Source organism: Anoplophora glabripennis, unplaced genomic scaffold, assembly GCF_000390285.2.
Source record: "Anoplophora glabripennis isolate ALB-LARVAE unplaced genomic scaffold, Agla_2.0 scaffold176, whole genome shotgun sequence".
Taxonomy (NCBI): Eukaryota; Metazoa; Arthropoda; class Insecta; order Coleoptera; family Cerambycidae; genus Anoplophora; species Anoplophora glabripennis.
The window spans coordinates 560,555-578,769 of record NW_019416336.1 but is presented as its reverse complement, the minus strand read 5'-3'; the positions used below and the strand labels follow the sequence as shown (position 1 = coordinate 578,769).

The following is an 18,215-nucleotide window of genomic DNA, read 5'->3' as shown; positions in this document are numbered from 1 at the left end:
ATTTGTTTATACTATTTTTTCGCATTTTGTATTAGGAGGTAATTAAGTATAAGCAAATAGTGATAGATATAATAACATTACAAAGTTTGTAATTAGAAAAATTTCATAGTATGTAGGTGCTTGCGTAGGATTTCCGTAAGTCGGTTAACTTTCATTTTTGTAAGTCGAATTGATTTTAAGTTTTATAGTAATTATAAGAATGAGTCTTGCTATTGAAAGCAATTTAGAAATTTGTTCTGAAGACATTTTAAATGCCACTCGAAAAGCATCTTTGAGGTTACTTCCTTTAAAATCCAAGAAAAAATACGAGAAATATATGGAATGTTTTGTAAGTGGAGGATGACAAAAAACGCACTAAGAACTGATGAAAGTGTAATGCTAGCATATTTTTTTGAGAAGGTAAGCTATTTTTTATACATATTTTACTATTTTGCCTACAATATCTTTCGTTGTTTTAGGCAAAATCTCTTAAGGCACCAGTTTATTGTCTACATATTCCATGTTGAAAAGTAGTACACAAATAAATGAAGATATGGATACATCACAATATAAAAAGCTACTTGCCTTTTTAAAGCGTTAAGATCACACATACGAAGCAAAGAAATCAAAAGTTTTGACTATGGAAAACGTTACTATTCTTTTAAAAGAGGCTCCAGACGATAAGCTCTTATTAATGAATTTCAGCGTATAAAATTGTGCAGTATAACTATTAAAGATATAGAAGACAAGGGGAAAATTTTGGTTATAACTTTACATGATACCAAACCAAAAAGAAACGTGTATTTACAGTAGGATCAGAGTGCAATGGATATGAAAATTAGCATAAGCATTTACAATTGATACCCAAACAAGTAAAACACAACAGATTTTTTATTTACTGTAATCGCGGTAAGTGGACAATACAACCAGCTGGCATCAACAGTTTTGCAAAAAGTCCCCAAAGAGTTGCAGAAAACTTACTACTCCCAGATGAATCCAGTTACATTGGCCATTGCTTGAGGACGTCTGACATCTTCCTCGCTGACAGTGGAGCTGATATTCAAACACTTAAAAGATATGGAGGATGGCAGTCAACTAGTGTGGCTGAGAAAAGTCAATAAGTTGAAAATTTCGAAAAGTATATTTCATCAGCAAGAACTAGTGGTACTTCAAGACCATTTAGGAATGCAGATAGAGAATCACAATAGTTTTCGGGAAGAACAACTAGAATTGAATAATTTTCTTGCTATTAACTTTTCAAATTTGAATAATTGTACTTTTAATATACAGGGTGTTAAAAAAGAGTGTAAAATATTTCAGGAGGTAATAGTATGAACCAAAATAAGCAGAAAAGTCTTAATAAACATGGGTCCGCAAAGTAACGGTTGCGGAGATATGGACCACTATTCGTTTTTCAAACATTTTATTTTATTAGGAATAAACCGACAAAGGAAGCTTTTAACAAACAAAAAACAAAGTTACAGAAGATGTTCAAAGTGCCCTCCGTCCATTTCCAAGCAGGCACGACATCTTCGTCTCAACGATATTCGAACTCTTTCGAAAACACCCTCCTTGGTTTGGATTTCTTGACACTTTTGATTAATCCGTAGCTGCAGCTCTTCCAGGCTATTTACAGGAGTACCATACACTAATGTCTTCAAATATCCCCAAACAAAGAAATCTAGAGGGTTCAGATCAGGCGATCTTGGAGGCCATAAAACAGGTCCGGCCCTTCCTACCCATCTATGTGGAAAAGTTTGGTGTAAATGCTCTCTAACGGCCATGGAAAAATGAGCTGGAGCACCATCATGCTGGAACCACATTTGTTGCCTCTGATTCAAAGGAATGTCTTCCAAAAACTCATACAGTGTGTTCTGCAGAAAGTTGAGGTAAGCAGCGCCTGTTAATCGGTTTGGTAAAACAACAGGACCTAGAAACCTGTCACCTACAATACCCATCCAAATGTTTAATGAAAAACGTGCCTGATGTCCAGATTCTATTAGAGCATGAGGATTTTCGTCGGCCCAAATATGCGTATTGTGAAAATTAAACACTCCATTTCTTGTGAACCCGGCCTCATCAGTAAAAAGAATGTTTGCAAGAAAACGAGGGTCTTCAGCATCATGACGTAGAAACCAGCGGCAAAAAACCAAACGTGCTTGATGATCATTTATTGGATTTAAGGCCTGTACTCGTTGCACATGGTATGGATAAAGCAGTTGCTCGTGAAGGATTCTCCAAACAAGAGGACCACTAATTCCTACCTCGGCTGATATTCTCCGCACACTCGTACCTGGATTCTGCTCTACCAGTGCTAGAATTTCTTCTTCTGCTCTAGGAGTGGATACCGACCTTGGTCTTCCGGATAAATGGCACTGTTTGCTCAAGGAACCGGTATCACGCAATCTTTGGTGAATTCTTCCAAACATGCGTTGTGAAGGAATCTGGCGATTTGGATAAGCGTCAACATAAAGACGTCGCGCTTCGGTGGCGTTCCCATTAGCACGACCATACATGAAATGCATGTCTGTTAATTCTGCGTTAGAGTAACCAGCCATAGCGAAAGAAAACTTGTGCACTGAGAACAACTGTCAAATACGTACTGTTTATTTCACTAAACATCAACCAACTATTATAAGAAAATACACAACGTTTTTGCAAAATAAAAAAAAGGGGCTAAAAAACATAAAACATTCCATATCTCCGCAACCGTTACTTTGCGGACCCATGTTTATTGAGACTTTTCTGCTTATTTTGGTTCATATTATTACCTCCTTAAATATTTTACACTCTTTTTTTAACACCCTGTATATAATAATGTTTCCAATATTTAAATAAGCAATTTTTAACAGAAACATTACTAGATATTAAAGTGACATTGCACGTGGTAAAGTGCCACTTTAGTAACTGATTTTGAATTTAGTAAAATGTGAAAAAATGTTTTTTTCTTGTCGAGAAAAGTGCTTATCGTACATACAACCCTCGCATCATGCTCATTATTCTGTGATGTGTCCTGTTCCTAAAAAACACTTTATATACTTAGTAACAAGAAGTGGACTTCAAGACTTAATGCTTTATTACCTCTGCAACAACAACGTCGAGACACCAACGCAATTCAAAGTAATTTACAGGCCAAGCACATACAAACGGCGCATCTTCGAATAAATCGAGGGGCTGTCAGGGCTATTGTTGAAACCACAAGTATCCAGTGATTAATATAATAATCTGTAATGAAGTTATATAGACACGTCCCAATCCTGATTTATGAGAAAACACATTTCGTTTTGTATAATCTGCAGGCGTGTTTATGTACAAGTTTCCTCTCGCGGTTAATCCCTCAGGCCAAGACCTACAATGACCACATTCATATTCATAGTGCGCGCCGGACACTTAATTAAATTTTAACTGTCATGTTAACTAAATAATTCCGTTTAGCTTGCACGGCCTTACCCACACAACTTAAGATCCCATTCAAGACACTTTAATTGTCACTTTTATAACCCGTGCTGATGCCAAATTATCTCGGGTATTCCACCGAACGCGCACAAAAAGCTTCCAACAAAAATATCCATTGTCATTAATCAACCTGGAGTGAATAGTTTTAACTAAGTGTGACATTTCGACACTTGTGGATGGAATCTATTGTAAGTAGGAGCCAAGTTGATGAGTACAACAGTGTTAATTCGATATACTGGGAGTTTATAATAACTAGTGCACAACTTTAAGTACAGATTCTGCTTTTAAACAACCTTGTTACTAAGAGTTTTTTTTTAATATATCAAAAACTGTTTGATAGAAAGAGAAACATAGTATTACTAGTCAGGTATCTTCTTCTTGCTTCAAATGTACAACATTTGATTTTAAGCTATCGCACGTGTATATATACGCAAGAAAATATTTTCTTCTTTCAAGAAAATTATTTATTTATTTAAATACTTTACATTTTTACCCAGAAATATAATTCCTTACTTTAAAAATAGGTAGCATTTAAAAAATATATTTGATACGTTAAACGAATTATATTCTTAATTTTATGCTCTACATAGATTTTATATCGTTTGTTTATTACAAAAGTGAATAGTTTTGGTCAAATGATTGTATATAGCTACTTATTTTAAGAATATATTTGGGTATATATATTTCTCAGTAATAAAAAAATATTTTCTTTCAAACTCACAACACCTAGTACAACAGCTAAGATCGTTCGTAAGTTTAACCAACCAGACATAGGTCGGTTTGGGACTTATTGATGGTCCTCATCATTATGTCGTTAGAACGATCCAGCTGCTTCAGTGTCGTTACTCACAAATGTGTATACACAGAGCGTAAATGGCTCCATCTATCGTGCTAATTTCCACCTACGCCATTCTGTGACCTGCTACAATTTTCTTTCAAGAAAACATAAGTTTGATTATAATATGCTACATGTCTTGAATAATTCCTACATTAATACTAAGTTTTAAATATAATATTTTAAGGAACTGGTAATTTTTTGAAACAAATATGTTTCCAGTTTATGATGAACTGTAAGAGATATTGTAGCTAAAGTCCGAGATAATAAATTTCAAAACTATAAAAGATTTGAATTAAACTATATATACTTACAAATAATATAAATTCTAAGAAAAATTATAGATTACAGCAAATATTTCACATAGTTTAACGAACATTTGAATAGAATTGAAGAAAATAACATTTACGGTGTAGGTCTTAGATTCAACGAGAAATTAACAAGCATTTAAAAGAGCAAAGCGCTCTGGAAAAATAGGACACCTCGTATAGCGGAAAATAGTTTTAGAATGTGGAGAAATTGATTGTGCGCAACTTCTTTAGTTTGCCTTTTTAAACTCCTTATTATTACTATTCAAATTTTACTAAATAAAAATTAAATATTTAGTAGTCACTCAAATTGCCAATTACTTAATTTTTGAATTCAATTTTTAATATTTCCAAAAGAAAGTGAAACTATCATACGAAGTTAAAAACAAAATTTCAATGTATGAATTAACAAAAAACGTTTGAAGGTCATAACCAAATTTAAATCTTGATTGTTTGGACATAAGAATCCGCTAGTACAACACACTGATTATTCAACATTTTATAAAAATTTTTAAATATATTTCTTATGTTTTGACTTGGGGTTGTCAAATTATTTTGCTCAATAAATAAGAATATTGAGCAAATTTCGTTAGTTTAACATTTTCATTAGAAAAATCATGAATAAAAAATGTCACCTTCCACATCGACGAAGTTTATACGAATGAGGAGAACTAATTAATTTTCAGCTGTCAACTGTCAAAGATTATGGTGGATGAAAAGAATTAAACTAAACGTAATTTGGTAGTTTTTGCCAATAAAATTCGCCCAAGCAGTAATTTTGATAGAAAATGCAAGTTTTTAATTAAAAATTAATTGTAAATTTTTTTATTAATTTATAAAGTATACATTATAGGGTTGCTTACGGAATAGCATATCGGGGAAATGGCCTCCAGGGCTTTACTGGCACATACGCATTCTTTTGTCGACATTTTCTATGACCGTTTTGCATAAATGCGACTGAATTTCGTTGATACAGCGCTCTACTTCCTCTTTCAAGTCGTGAGTGGTCGTGAGCTTTTTGGCATATACCTTAGATTTAAAAAACCAAAATTAAAATCTTGCGCGAATTTTGGGACACCCGATATAATGGTACTGTTGCTAAGAACTGACTTTTCAATAAACGATTTAATATATCTTTCACTGAAATTCAGTTCGCATGTAGTGCAGGAATTTATGATGAAAAAAAATCCTATCTGCATAGTATACCTGTAGTTAAAAATAGTTTCTAATGTATTTAAAATCATAAACAAGCTACCGCTTGTAATGATTTATGCAAATGTAAATTTTGCATGTGAAATAGATAAAAACACGAACTACATCTGTGCGGTAAGTCATGTTGCCAAATAACAAAGTAGGCGTCGACTTTAATGTATGCAAATTTTAAGTGTAGTTATTGGAATTGCAAGTCTATTCAATAGTGGTCTCAACCCAACAAGGAGAATTAGCAAGACAGGACGTAGGATAGCTACTAAACGTGTAATGTTCTTATTTAATTCACCAACCCAAATAGGCTACACTGTTTGCAAATCAAACTTTCAGTAGACTAGACAACACATGTAAACAAGAGTATTTGAGATTGTCTTATCCCACACAAAGTTATATAACACTGTATTAGTTTGTTCGTGCTGCGGTCACAGCATTTGTCCTTTAAACACCTTCAAACTTCCTCGACTAGGCCTTACACTCAGAAAAGTACCATTATTTCGAAATCTGTTTGGCTTCAGTTACGCAAAACTTCTGTTGCAACGACAATTCTTGTAAAAGGAAAGTGAGATTAGTGCTAGGAAAGGAATCGTGTTCTCATCCAATATTGTTTAAGTATAATAAAAAACATATACACATATCTATATAATTAGCTCTTTGTTAGGGTTTTGCGAAAGATAATGATAAATTAGTGGGACTTAAAAAGATAAAAATTAATAATTAACATTATTAAAATTTACTAAGAACGTCTACGATTGTTTGCTACATAAAAAGAGGTGAATGATTGAAGTAAATTAATAATAAAGTTTATAAAAATAAAGTACGGTTATTTTCTAAACAGACCTTACGTGATGACCTTCCAAAAATGATTCTTCACATCATTGTGGTATAATCTTTCCGATTTCAATTATTGAAGAACCAAGAGTTTGTCAGTGTGTACCAGGTTTGGTCACTGACGCAGCAACTCGCCATTGAAATATTTGAAAAACTTGTTCCCATATTTATTTAGCCATACCCAGATACAGGTCTAGTCGCCCAGTTGAAGAATGAGCACGCGGACAAACGCGGCACAAACACAGCCGCACTGGGCCACCTGGCCATAAATTCGGTTNTTTGTTAGGGTTTTGCGAAAGATAATGATAAATTAGTGGGACTTAAAAAGATAAAAATTAATAATTAACATTCTTAAAACTTACTGAGAACGTCTACGATTGTTTGCTACATAAAAAGAGGTGAATGATTGAAGTAAATTAATAATAAAGTTTATAAAAATAAAGTTCGGTTATTTTCTAAACAGACCTCGTATATACAGGGTGAGTCAGTTTTTTGTAGTAGGATTTTAACAGTTGATAGAGAATCATTTTTTAATAAGAAAAGTTCCTATAAACGTAGGTCTTAGAACGCTTCGTTTGTGAAATATAGGGTGTTGAAAACAAACTTTTTTTAAGAATTTTTCTTAATATCTCTAAAAGACCAAAATATATTGAACTGAAATTTGGTATTAATAACACATTAGTTATGGTGAATAAAACAGATAAATCTGTTATCCATTTCACACACCAGTGACGTGCCTTAGGTGGGTTACTGTCCCCTTTAAAAAAATAATTCGTACGCCCGTGGATTTTTCTGGAAAATAACATCATTTCTAAATTTTTAAATCAACTCTGAACAAAACAGTTCTCTTTAAATTTTTTATAAAATGAACGGGTTTTGGTTAAATTCATTTGGCATGAAAGTGTTTCAACAATATTCATTATACATTTGTAAAGAGAAAAATATGATGTATCCTGAAAATCAACAAAAACGATTAAATGTCATAACATTGACATAAGAACGCAAACATTGTGTAACGTGTGTGTCAATTAGTTCTTTTTGTAAGTTCTGTGTTTGCTTTTTCATGCCAAATTTCAGTATATCTGTTCATCTTTTAGAGATATTAAGAAAAATTCTTAAAAATGTTGGTTTTTTGTACTCTATATCTTACAAACGAAACGTTTTAAGACCTATGTTTATAGGAACTTTTCTTATTAAAAAATGATTATCTATAAACTGTCATTATTCATTCAATCGTTTTTGTTGATTTTCATTTTTCTTATTAATTCACAAATGTATTAGGTACCAATATCGTTGAAACAGTTTCATGCCAAATGAATTTAACCAAAAACCGTGGATTTTATAAAAAATTGATAGAGATCTGTTTTGTTCAGAATTGATTAAAAAATTTAGAAATGATGTTATTTTCCAGAAAAATTCATGGGCGTACGAATTATTTTTTTAAAGGGGGCAGTAACCCACCTCAGGCACGTCACTGGTGGGTGAAATGGATAATAGATATCTTTATTTTATTCACCATGCCTAATGTGTTATTAATACTATATTTCAGTTTAATATCTGTTGGTCTTTTAGAGATATTAAGAAAAATTCTTAAAAAACGTTTGTTTTCAACATCCTATATCTCACAAAAGAAGCGTTCTAAAACCTATGTTTATATAAACTTTTCTTAATAAAAAATGAATTTCTATCAACTGTTAAAATCCTACCACAAAAAACTGACTCACTGTATGTAATGCTGAGAAAGTGTTGTTTGTAGTAGAGTATATAAAAATATGTACACAATACCTACTCAACAAGAAAAAACAGAGTTGGTACTTATGTCTGTAGAATGCCATATTGTTTCATTGATAAAAAAAAGAAATTCTCGTGAGAAATTTTCCTTTATTTACATAGGAAATTAAGTTACTAATAAATCTAACATTTTCACGTGATGACCTTCCAAAAATGATTTTTCACATCATTGTGGTATAATCTTTCCGATTTCAATTATTGAAGAACCAAGAGGTTAGCAGTATGTACCAGGTTTGGTCACTGACGCAGCAACTCGGTATTGAAATATTTGAAAAACTTGTTCCCATTTTTATTTAGTCATACGCATATACAGGTCTAGTCGCCCAGTTGAAGAATTAGCACGCGGACAAACGCGGCACAAACACAGCCGCACTGGGCCACCTGGCCATAAATTCGGTTGTCAACCAATGGCCTAGCAGTGCAGTGCAGCAATGCGGAATTGGTGTGATTCAGGTAATTTTAATTTATTATAGGCACCTTCTATTGATCATTCGTATTACAATTGCGAAAGGGAAAAATAAGAGGGATATTTTTGCTAATATTATCACAACATGGCATTTTGGAGACCTTTTGAAACCGAACAAAACAAAATTTACCATCAATATAATAAAATTGTTTGAGGACATAAATAATTAAAATACGCTGTTGGTCAAATGAACATATAATAGAAATTTTCTACACATTATAAACAAATTATTATAATTTTTTATCTTTAGCAGAAAACTTTTTTAGGGACGCCTATGAAATTTAACTTAAATTTTATTGCTGGACGTTTTTATACATGTTCAACTAACTTCGGAAAGACTATAAGTCAGCAGGTTTGAAAAAATATTTGCAAAAAATATTACTGCTAATCGAATTTTTGCGTTTCTATTTATTTAATCCTCAAATATTCTGTAGACTTGTGAATAAGTAAAATCAATGAAAATCAAAATTTACTGGAGCTAATGAAACTGAAAAGTATGTACATACTTGAAACGTTATTGACGTTATACATATATTCTTTGCAAAGGTTATGACTAATTAAAAGTTTCCTGTGTACTTCAGGTAAGACTGAAGAAAATGTTCTTTATTCCAAAATTATGATATCTCTTTCGGTATGTACAGGGTCATTCATGTAACATTATGTGTTTATTGCCTTCCTGTCCAAGAAAAAATAGTAAGGACCATAGTTTAGAAAATTTTCTCAAAGAAATATACAAAAGAACAACTGACTGTTGCATTTCAGATATACACCAAACTTTAGTTTTTTTTATGGGCCATCCTACATATTTGTCGTTTTTTGGATTCCTTTAGATCTTTTCCGAGTACATACAGATAAATAAATTCCTAGTGTTTCAATATTCTGTTTACAGTTTACATAGAACTACCATACACTTTTGTGGTCAAAATAATTAAACTTGACCTCTAGTTACTTTGTTTAGGACGACAAAGTGGAAAAAATATACGTTTTTGCCTTATAACTATAAAACGCTGTGTCTAATTTAAATGAAAATTGATACTCCAGTACTTATGTATCTACACATGCTACTTCTTACTTAAAAAAATTTGTTAACTTTGATGCTGCCTAACGACAAAAGTCTGTGGTAGATATACGAAATTTTTATCAGTGTATTAAAACTTAAAGAAAATATGTAGGTAAATGATTGATTAGCTTTTAAGGGCACTAATACCATGAAAATGAAGTAAGATAATGTGCTCCCATTCGCACTAAACATGCATTTATTAATAAAAGTCGTTTAAAAGTGTTATCTACTTAGTATGCATGTTATTATAAACCGTAACAGTAGTACGCACAAAATAAGTATATATAGTTGTTTATCATAATATTCTAACGGTATTAAAATTGTGGTGCTCATAAATTTATTGGATATAAAGGAACAAGGGATACTATGGTTAAGTTATGCTAGTATGTATACCGTAAGAAAGCATTTCCGGACTTTGTTTCGTTTTATTTGGTAATCACATGCGCCGTTTATATTAACATAGTCGTTCAAACATCAGTGGAAATTTTATCCAGCCGGCTATCGACGTTAATGAGGCTTAATACAATTTGTTGTTCATATAGTCACAAAAATGGAAGGATAAAAAAAATTTTGTCGGTGACCATCTGTACGAAATCATCTTGCGGAAAGAAAAATTTCAAGATTTTTGCTTCTCTTCTTCTCTCAAAAAGACCGTGGGCGTCAATTTTTTTTTTGACAGCTGTTCAAGAGCTTTGTACGATTATTTGTCGCCTATTTATCATCGTTCAAAGCATTATTACCTTTCTGACTTTGATAATAATTGATTGCTCGGGAACTAACGATCGACGATCGTACAGGAAATCTAACTCAGGATTTTGATAACTTCAAAGTATCTTCTAAAAGATGTTCTTATCGTTTTTTGATAATAAAATTGTTTGATGCAAAAAACTTGATTAAAAAAAAAATTTTGCTTATGGATTTTTGGTAAACTTGAGATTACTTTACAAATAATGAATAGACTAAGGGTATTTTTAGTTTTTCTTTAACCTCAAAACTGTCTCAAAGATACCCTCAAGAGTTTAACCTACTGCGATTTTTCTTTCAATGTGGAATAATTAATTGAAATTGTCACTCGCTAAAAATCAATTAAATTATAAATTTTTCAACATTTATTCATTTTTTTAAATTGATAATGTTTTTTTCAAATCCAAATTTTTTCAACTAAAACTTTTGGATATCAAAAAAAAGAAACATACAAAAAAGTAGAGATAACCTTATACTTATGTATAGCTGAATTCATCTTTAGAAGAGCTATTTATTTATACTGTAAAATATAGGGCGTCCTATTAAAAAAATGTCGGTAATGTTATAGGTCTGTCAAACATGGATAAAATAATAGAAAATATTGCAGAAATGTGACAATTTCTATTTATTAATTGACCTGTTTCATCGATCTTTTAAATTTCAATTGAAAAAAAATTTGAATTCTGTTCCATCATTGTGGGACACAATTTAGAAACTATTTCAATTAATAATTTCTCTCAATAACAAACCCCTAATAACACACAAAGGCATTCTCTTTCACAAAATATAGTACATACTTAATTCAATTTGTCATATTTGATCTTGATTTTTTTTACATGATAAATCTCGTACGCAGCCACACTGAAAGAAATGCGTTTTATTCTTTATTAGAATTCTATATACCATTATAAGACCATTGTATACTATATGTGACAGTTAAACAGGTGAATATTGGATATAAAACGCGTATTGCTAGCACAGTTGTATAGTGACTATAAACCTTATTCTTTATTAAATTATTGTATAACTAGTATACAACGTTTTTTATACCCTTTACGAAATAATAGCAATAACTGTTATTAAAGTGTTCCATATCGTTATTAGAACATCTAGTACTGGTTATAAGTTTTATAATAATAAATGTATTAAACTGTTGTATACTCTGTATGAGTTAAAAACATATGTCATTAAGTTTTCAGAAATTTTATTGGATAACTGTAATTACAAGCTAAGGTTCTAATGTAAACATACATAAAACATACTTTTAAGCATTAAAAATGATGACAAATCGCTCCCAAAACTGTCCAGTTTATTTTCTTAGCAACGATGCACCCGTATTTTCTTGTATTACATGAGAATTTGCACTATAACTCTTCCACCTTAAGAATGAAGCATCCCCAGAAAGGTTGAGCTTCTTTCCATATAATTTTATTTCCTCTGGTTGATTGACTTTATACCCATGCTCTTCTTTGTCACCGTTAACCTTCTGTTCCTCCATCTTATGTAAAACTTAACATCAGCGATTTCTAATAGGACCTACAAAATAATAATTTTTAAGATTTAGACAAGATTTACATTTGAAAAAACAAAACAATTACAAGCCATAAAACAGTTAGATACTTACATAATAATTTTCCATTTCACACAACGCGATATGATCATGTATCCCACAAAACATGTGCATATACTGTCCATTTTCATCAAACTAGACGTGTGTAAGTCGATGCACAGCGGACTGTCGGAAATTTTACGATTGTTGTATTTTCTCTTCTTGAGTAAAGATAATAAAGACGTTGTGGTTTTGTGTGTTTATTTTGACAATGATTGAACATGTATGGACAATAAAAGTGGACTGTATAAGATAGTTGAGTACCGTTCTGCTTCATGCATAGCATGCTACTGAAATCTTAGAAGGGATGAGCTCGTGCGGCGAACCCTAAATCAGCGGCTGGAATAGCCAGGTTTCTTATTGAGTCGGCGCACTTCGCTCTCGGGTCTGACATATGATTATTATTACAAGACTATGAATATAACTTAACAACGATCATAACCGATTATGCACCGAGAGGTGACGATCACTTAACCATTATAAGATGCGTTTTACACGTTAAAAACGGAAACATATTCAGTATAAGAACGAATAATTCTGTTAATACAATTGTTATATACAAATTCGGATACTGGTCTTTATACAACAAATCTTCCCTACTATACAATTGGAACATAAAGTCTATAACACCTAATAATGTATAAGTAATTCATTATAACCTTTATTTCATAGATGCATAAGGTGTATTAAGCACCTTCCAGTTAGACTCATTAAATAATGAGTATGGAGATGATTGCCTTTTTTTAATAAAAGTTTTAATATGCGCTATACACATTATTCTAGATAAAGAGTTTAATAAGCCCATATCTTTCAGTGCATGAAATATATTTTTGAAGCACTCTGTATATAGGTACCAATTCACAAGAACAATACCTAATAATATTACTTGAGTAAAGAATCTTGCGTGCTTTTGAGCTAGTGATGAAACTCAACATTAATATGAGTTGTGTGACCAACCACACAATGGGTTTTTTTAAACAACATATCACGTTTTTCAGTTAACCAGCTTACAATTGAAAATTGTAATAGGAAATGTAATTATCACACAACCTCATATATACATATAAGGCTTAGCCGTTTATTGCAAACAATTGTTTTATAATCTTGTAGCTACTTTGTAATCTAATGAGAAAATAATATGGGAAAATGATTATACGTGTAACTAATGTTCGAATTAATGTTTTGTTTTTAATTGAATAGGTGCAGTTCTGGTTCAGATGTTTTAAGCAAGTAGGTTAAAGAAAAAAATTCCTTGTTAAAAAGGTATTCATAAATGGGTAGCAATTAAAGGCGATTACACTGAGAAAACTACTTCACGTAAATAATACATATCTGGTTTCAATGATGGCACACTTAATTAAACTCCATTACCTTTGTGACCCCAAGAAAACTTTGATAAGGGGGGCGCTTATATTGCGCAGTTTTTTGCCCATTTAATCTAAGCTAGTTACCAACAATATTTCTTCACTGTAGGTACCAGTTATATAAGTTTTCTTCAGGGTATAAGACAACTGACATTACATTCAAATTAAGGAAAAAGACATTTTTACCTCGTATGTTTAATTGTTTATCTTACGTTTCCTGAATTTTCGCACGCCTATTGAACATACAATAAATCGCGTACGGCACTATAAACATAATCACACCCTGCAGAATGCAGTTTGGGAAACTATTAACACATGCATTAATACAATTATTGAGTATCTTTACAAATTTGCTTTACAAAACAGGAAAGGTACGTTTTCTGATGTTTATATGTTTTCCGAGATCTTTCAATGCGAATAATTAAAGGAATTTGCTTTAGTTTAGCTTTACGCTTCATCACTTCCTGGATGGATCTACTTGTTCCATCATTGTCTTATTAAAAGTGTGATTTCTTGTATATAAAAAGCTAGTAATAATGTTATCTATCATTCATTACCTTTCAAATAACTGATTAGTAAATAAATAAATGTTAAATTTGACACTGAAATAAATAACACTCCGAATGTTCCGCATTTATTCACACTCAGAGCTTGATACACGTTTTTTTCGAAAGCGGTAAACACAACAATCAAGAACTATAGGGAGAAAAGATTTTTAAGCAGCTGCAAATATGTATCACAAAATAGCACAGGATTTGGAATTTTAAAAGGACGTAACAAAATGAATATAGAGTGGCTATGGTAGTGTCAGCGAGGTGCTAATCGGCTTGACACAGATTAAGCGACCTCAATTCTGTGTCGTTTACGATATAGATAAATTAAAAAAGTATTAACGTATAATGTTTTCCTCTGTTTAATAACGGATTCCTTATTTCTGATTTGTTTAATGAATCTGTGTAACCAGATGAGATTTAGAACGGCTATTCTGTCCAGTTTATGAGAATACTTTTATAGTTTGAAAAGTAAATACTTTTGATTATAAACGTAATATTAAGTTAATACCAGAAAATATAGTTTAATAAAGGTTTAATGGATTTTGCATCGTAAAACTAACTCATTTTAAATTTGTTTCGAGTTTAGATAGCATGAAATAGGTTTTCTAAGAAATTATTAATCTGAAATTAATAAATTGATTTCTTTAAACATAAATAAATATCAAAATATAAATCCTCAATAAACACAAAAGTAAGTATAATATTTCCTTCGAAACCAATTATTATAAGCATTGTTAGGGTTGTCGTTACTACTTTTAGAGATATTTGCAATTTTCTATTTTTTGGACAGTTTTTTCTTGTATCATACCTGTTACCAGAAATAATTATTGTTGTGTTTGTAATAGTTTTTGCCAAAAATTTAAATAAAAATATCTAGTGATCGTTTAAATTATACTAATAGGGATTACTTTAATTTGTTTGTTATTTATAGACAGTGTGCAAAGTTGCAAATTCTCTACATGTTCTTGAAATTACTTTGTCCGTAAATAACAAATAAATTAAAATAATCCTCATTAGTATAAGTTAAACAATCCACAGGCATTTTTATTTAAATTTTAGGCAAAAAATATTACAGACGCAACAATAATTTGACAACTAACTTGACCAATGTCAAGATATTTTAATTGTTGTCGGAGTGTTTCTGGCCAATTTGATAACAAATCTTATACGAGAAAAACTGTCCAAAAAATAGAAAATTGCAAATATCTCTAAAAGCAGTAGCGGCAACCCTAACAATGCTTATAATATTTGGCTTGAAAGGAAATTTCAATCTGCACACAACAGAGTAAAAAAAATACAGGGTGTTTCATTTATGTTAAGAAAGTAATAGCTGTTTGAAGTTATCAACATGTAACAGCAAAAATGAAACAACTAGTATTAAATGTTTTAATTTGTTGGTATATAGAGTTACTAGCATCTTCGCAGACCCTTGTCTCTGTCAAATTTTTTCTTTAAAAATTAATATCTCAAAATCTATAACTCCTAGGTATAGGAAATATTTAATAAAGTTACCCTCAAATTTCACGTAGAATCCGAAAATGAGATAATATATAGGGTGTACATATTTTTTACTATATACCTAACTAATTTTTTCGTATTTTAAACACACACCAACAATTTTTGCAATACGGGCATTTGCCTACTGACAAAGAGAGGTGTGCAAATAATTTCTTGAGTTTTTATCATCCCGTATCTAATAACTAATGCCAGATTAAATTCTTATGGTTGAATGCGTTGTTACAGGCAGCCGGTCTAGAACTGAAGGAAAACCTGGCAGCAGGGGCAGCAGGCTGGCCGTACCCTTCGGTTTATCACCCCTATGATACCGCGTTCGCAGGATATCCATTTAATGGGTAAGTTCATTTAGTTATTATATCACGAGTGACTTTTGTTGGACAATAAATTACATGAAAAAGTAATATCCTTTACGTGTCGACATATCTCCATTGATTTACAATCGTTTAAAGCTGATTACGCCCGCATTGATTATTTTATATCTAGCGCTCTGTGCCTTGTGCGCATTTTTTAAACTACGCTGAATGTGGTTTAATATGTCGCTGATGTAGCATTAAATGCAAGTGTACTGATGTAAAGTATTAGAATCGTTTAATAGCTCTAATATCAAATAGGTGGAAACTAAGAATACATCTTTTTCAGATTGTATGTTATTATCTGGTTAAATGTCTCATAACAACCCCTCTAAAAGCAATTTTTTATGTAAACCATTAAAAACCGCATTTTTTATTAACTCTTTTTTATAATAATAATTGAAGAAACTTTGAGTAATTAAAGGTAATGGATTTTATCAAGCAGTTTGTAAAAATATATTTTGTGGTCTCATTTTTATCTTCTTTTTTCTATTGGTAGTAAATTTACAGTAAACGGGAATGAAGAACTGAATGAATATTGAAAAGTAATATAGGTACTTTGCTTTCCTTTTAAAGTAAATTCCACTATATGTCAACTACTTCCTGAAATTCATGAATAATTTTTTACTATCTTAATTAAATGAACAATGCATTTTTAGTTTTTTAAATTTATTGGTTATTTTTCCACCTGTAAAAAAAAATATTGAAACAAACTTTTGCACCTACAGAGCTGACTGGCCTATTTAGTCTAAGAGCCAGATACGGTTCCGTGTCCAATCAGAGTGCCACGGCTGAAAACAACTTATTCTTAAGTATTTTGACCTCCTGAATCCAAAAAACTTAGTCGCAAAGCCTGAAAGTGGTCAGTTCAATTGTTATTAACAAATTAAATGTTTAAATGGCTGTAAAAAGTTTATTTTTATAGCTAGTACAATTTGTTATGCGTTAATACTTACGTTTTCTCATAACAAACATATACTTTATTGAAAATTAAAAAAATATTAACTTTAGCCAAAGTTATTGCAAATATCTTACATTTTCCGTCTCCGCGCGCACCAATTTTACCATATCTCTGGTTCTATTGGACAGATTGAGACGCACGATATCTCATTTTAAAGCTTGATCTTTATTTTACAAAATAGGTAAGTTCCATTTATTAATTTATTTATTTAACAATTAATGGCAGCTTAGAAAGTTGTGAAATTTCAACGAAAATACTGGTTATATTTGTTTATAAGGCTTTTTTTTAGTATTCACCCTGAAAAGCCAAAAAAGTTACCGGATTCTGCCATTTTAATATTTGCTTCGATATTGGTTTCTGAATAATCTATAATAATGAACTACATTTTATCTTTTCCAAAATGAAATAGTTTGTAGGATCCCCTTGCAAAACCTAATGGTGTTTGTAATTCTTGTTTAATAAATAGATTAATATCAAAAACNCTAACCTTCAAAACCATTACCATTTTCGTTAATACACTTCTGCAATCTGTGGTAGAAACTCCTGGCAACAGAACAGAAATTAGCTTCATTTATTTCCGCTACTGCTTCATGATTCCTGCCTACAGGCACAGTAAAATAAACTTATTCTTTTATGTATCCCCATAACCAAAAGTCTATCGGAATCAAGTCAGGAGACCGGAGTGGCCCTGGTGTTGGTCCGCCCCGTCCAATCCATTTATTAGGTTCAAAATATGTCGTACTTGTAATGTGGCATGTGCGGGCGCACCTTCATGAAGCAACAACATAGTTGCACGTTGTTGTAGAGGAATATCTTCTATCAAACCTGGCAAAATGTTCTCGCAAAAATTACTGTAATTTTCACCATTCAGTATTCTTGGCAAAAAATATGGACCTATGATCCTTTTCCCGTAAATACCTATCCAAACATTTACAGACCAATAATGAAGGTTGTGGTCATTGAAAACTCCTTGTTTTTGTCCGGCCAACTTGATTAGTCTGTCGAAATTTGCGCATTTATTGAACTAAAATTAATAATTTATTCGAAAACGGCCCCGCTTTCGAGATTTTAATATTCTACATTTTTGTTTTATTTTTTATTTTAGAATATATATCCGGCCGCTGGGGAGTGAATTTTGACTCACCCTGTATAATTATTAAATGTACCTACAAATATAAAATAG

The 18,215-nt window shown here is 31.5% G+C and overlaps 1 protein-coding gene across 1 annotated transcript in view; it reads left to right on the top strand.

Annotated features, from left to right (window-relative positions):
- The window catches only part of LOC108905125 (homeobox protein caupolican), a 109,160-nt gene that overhangs the window by 58,422 nt on the left and 32,523 nt on the right, over positions 1 to 18,215 (top strand). Inside the window, exon 3 of the mRNA XM_018707899.2 lies at positions 15,947 to 16,056. Within this exon, the coding sequence (XP_018563415.1) occupies positions 15,947 to 16,056 (110 nt within the window). The remainder of the gene's footprint in view (positions 1 to 15,946; positions 16,057 to 18,215) is intronic.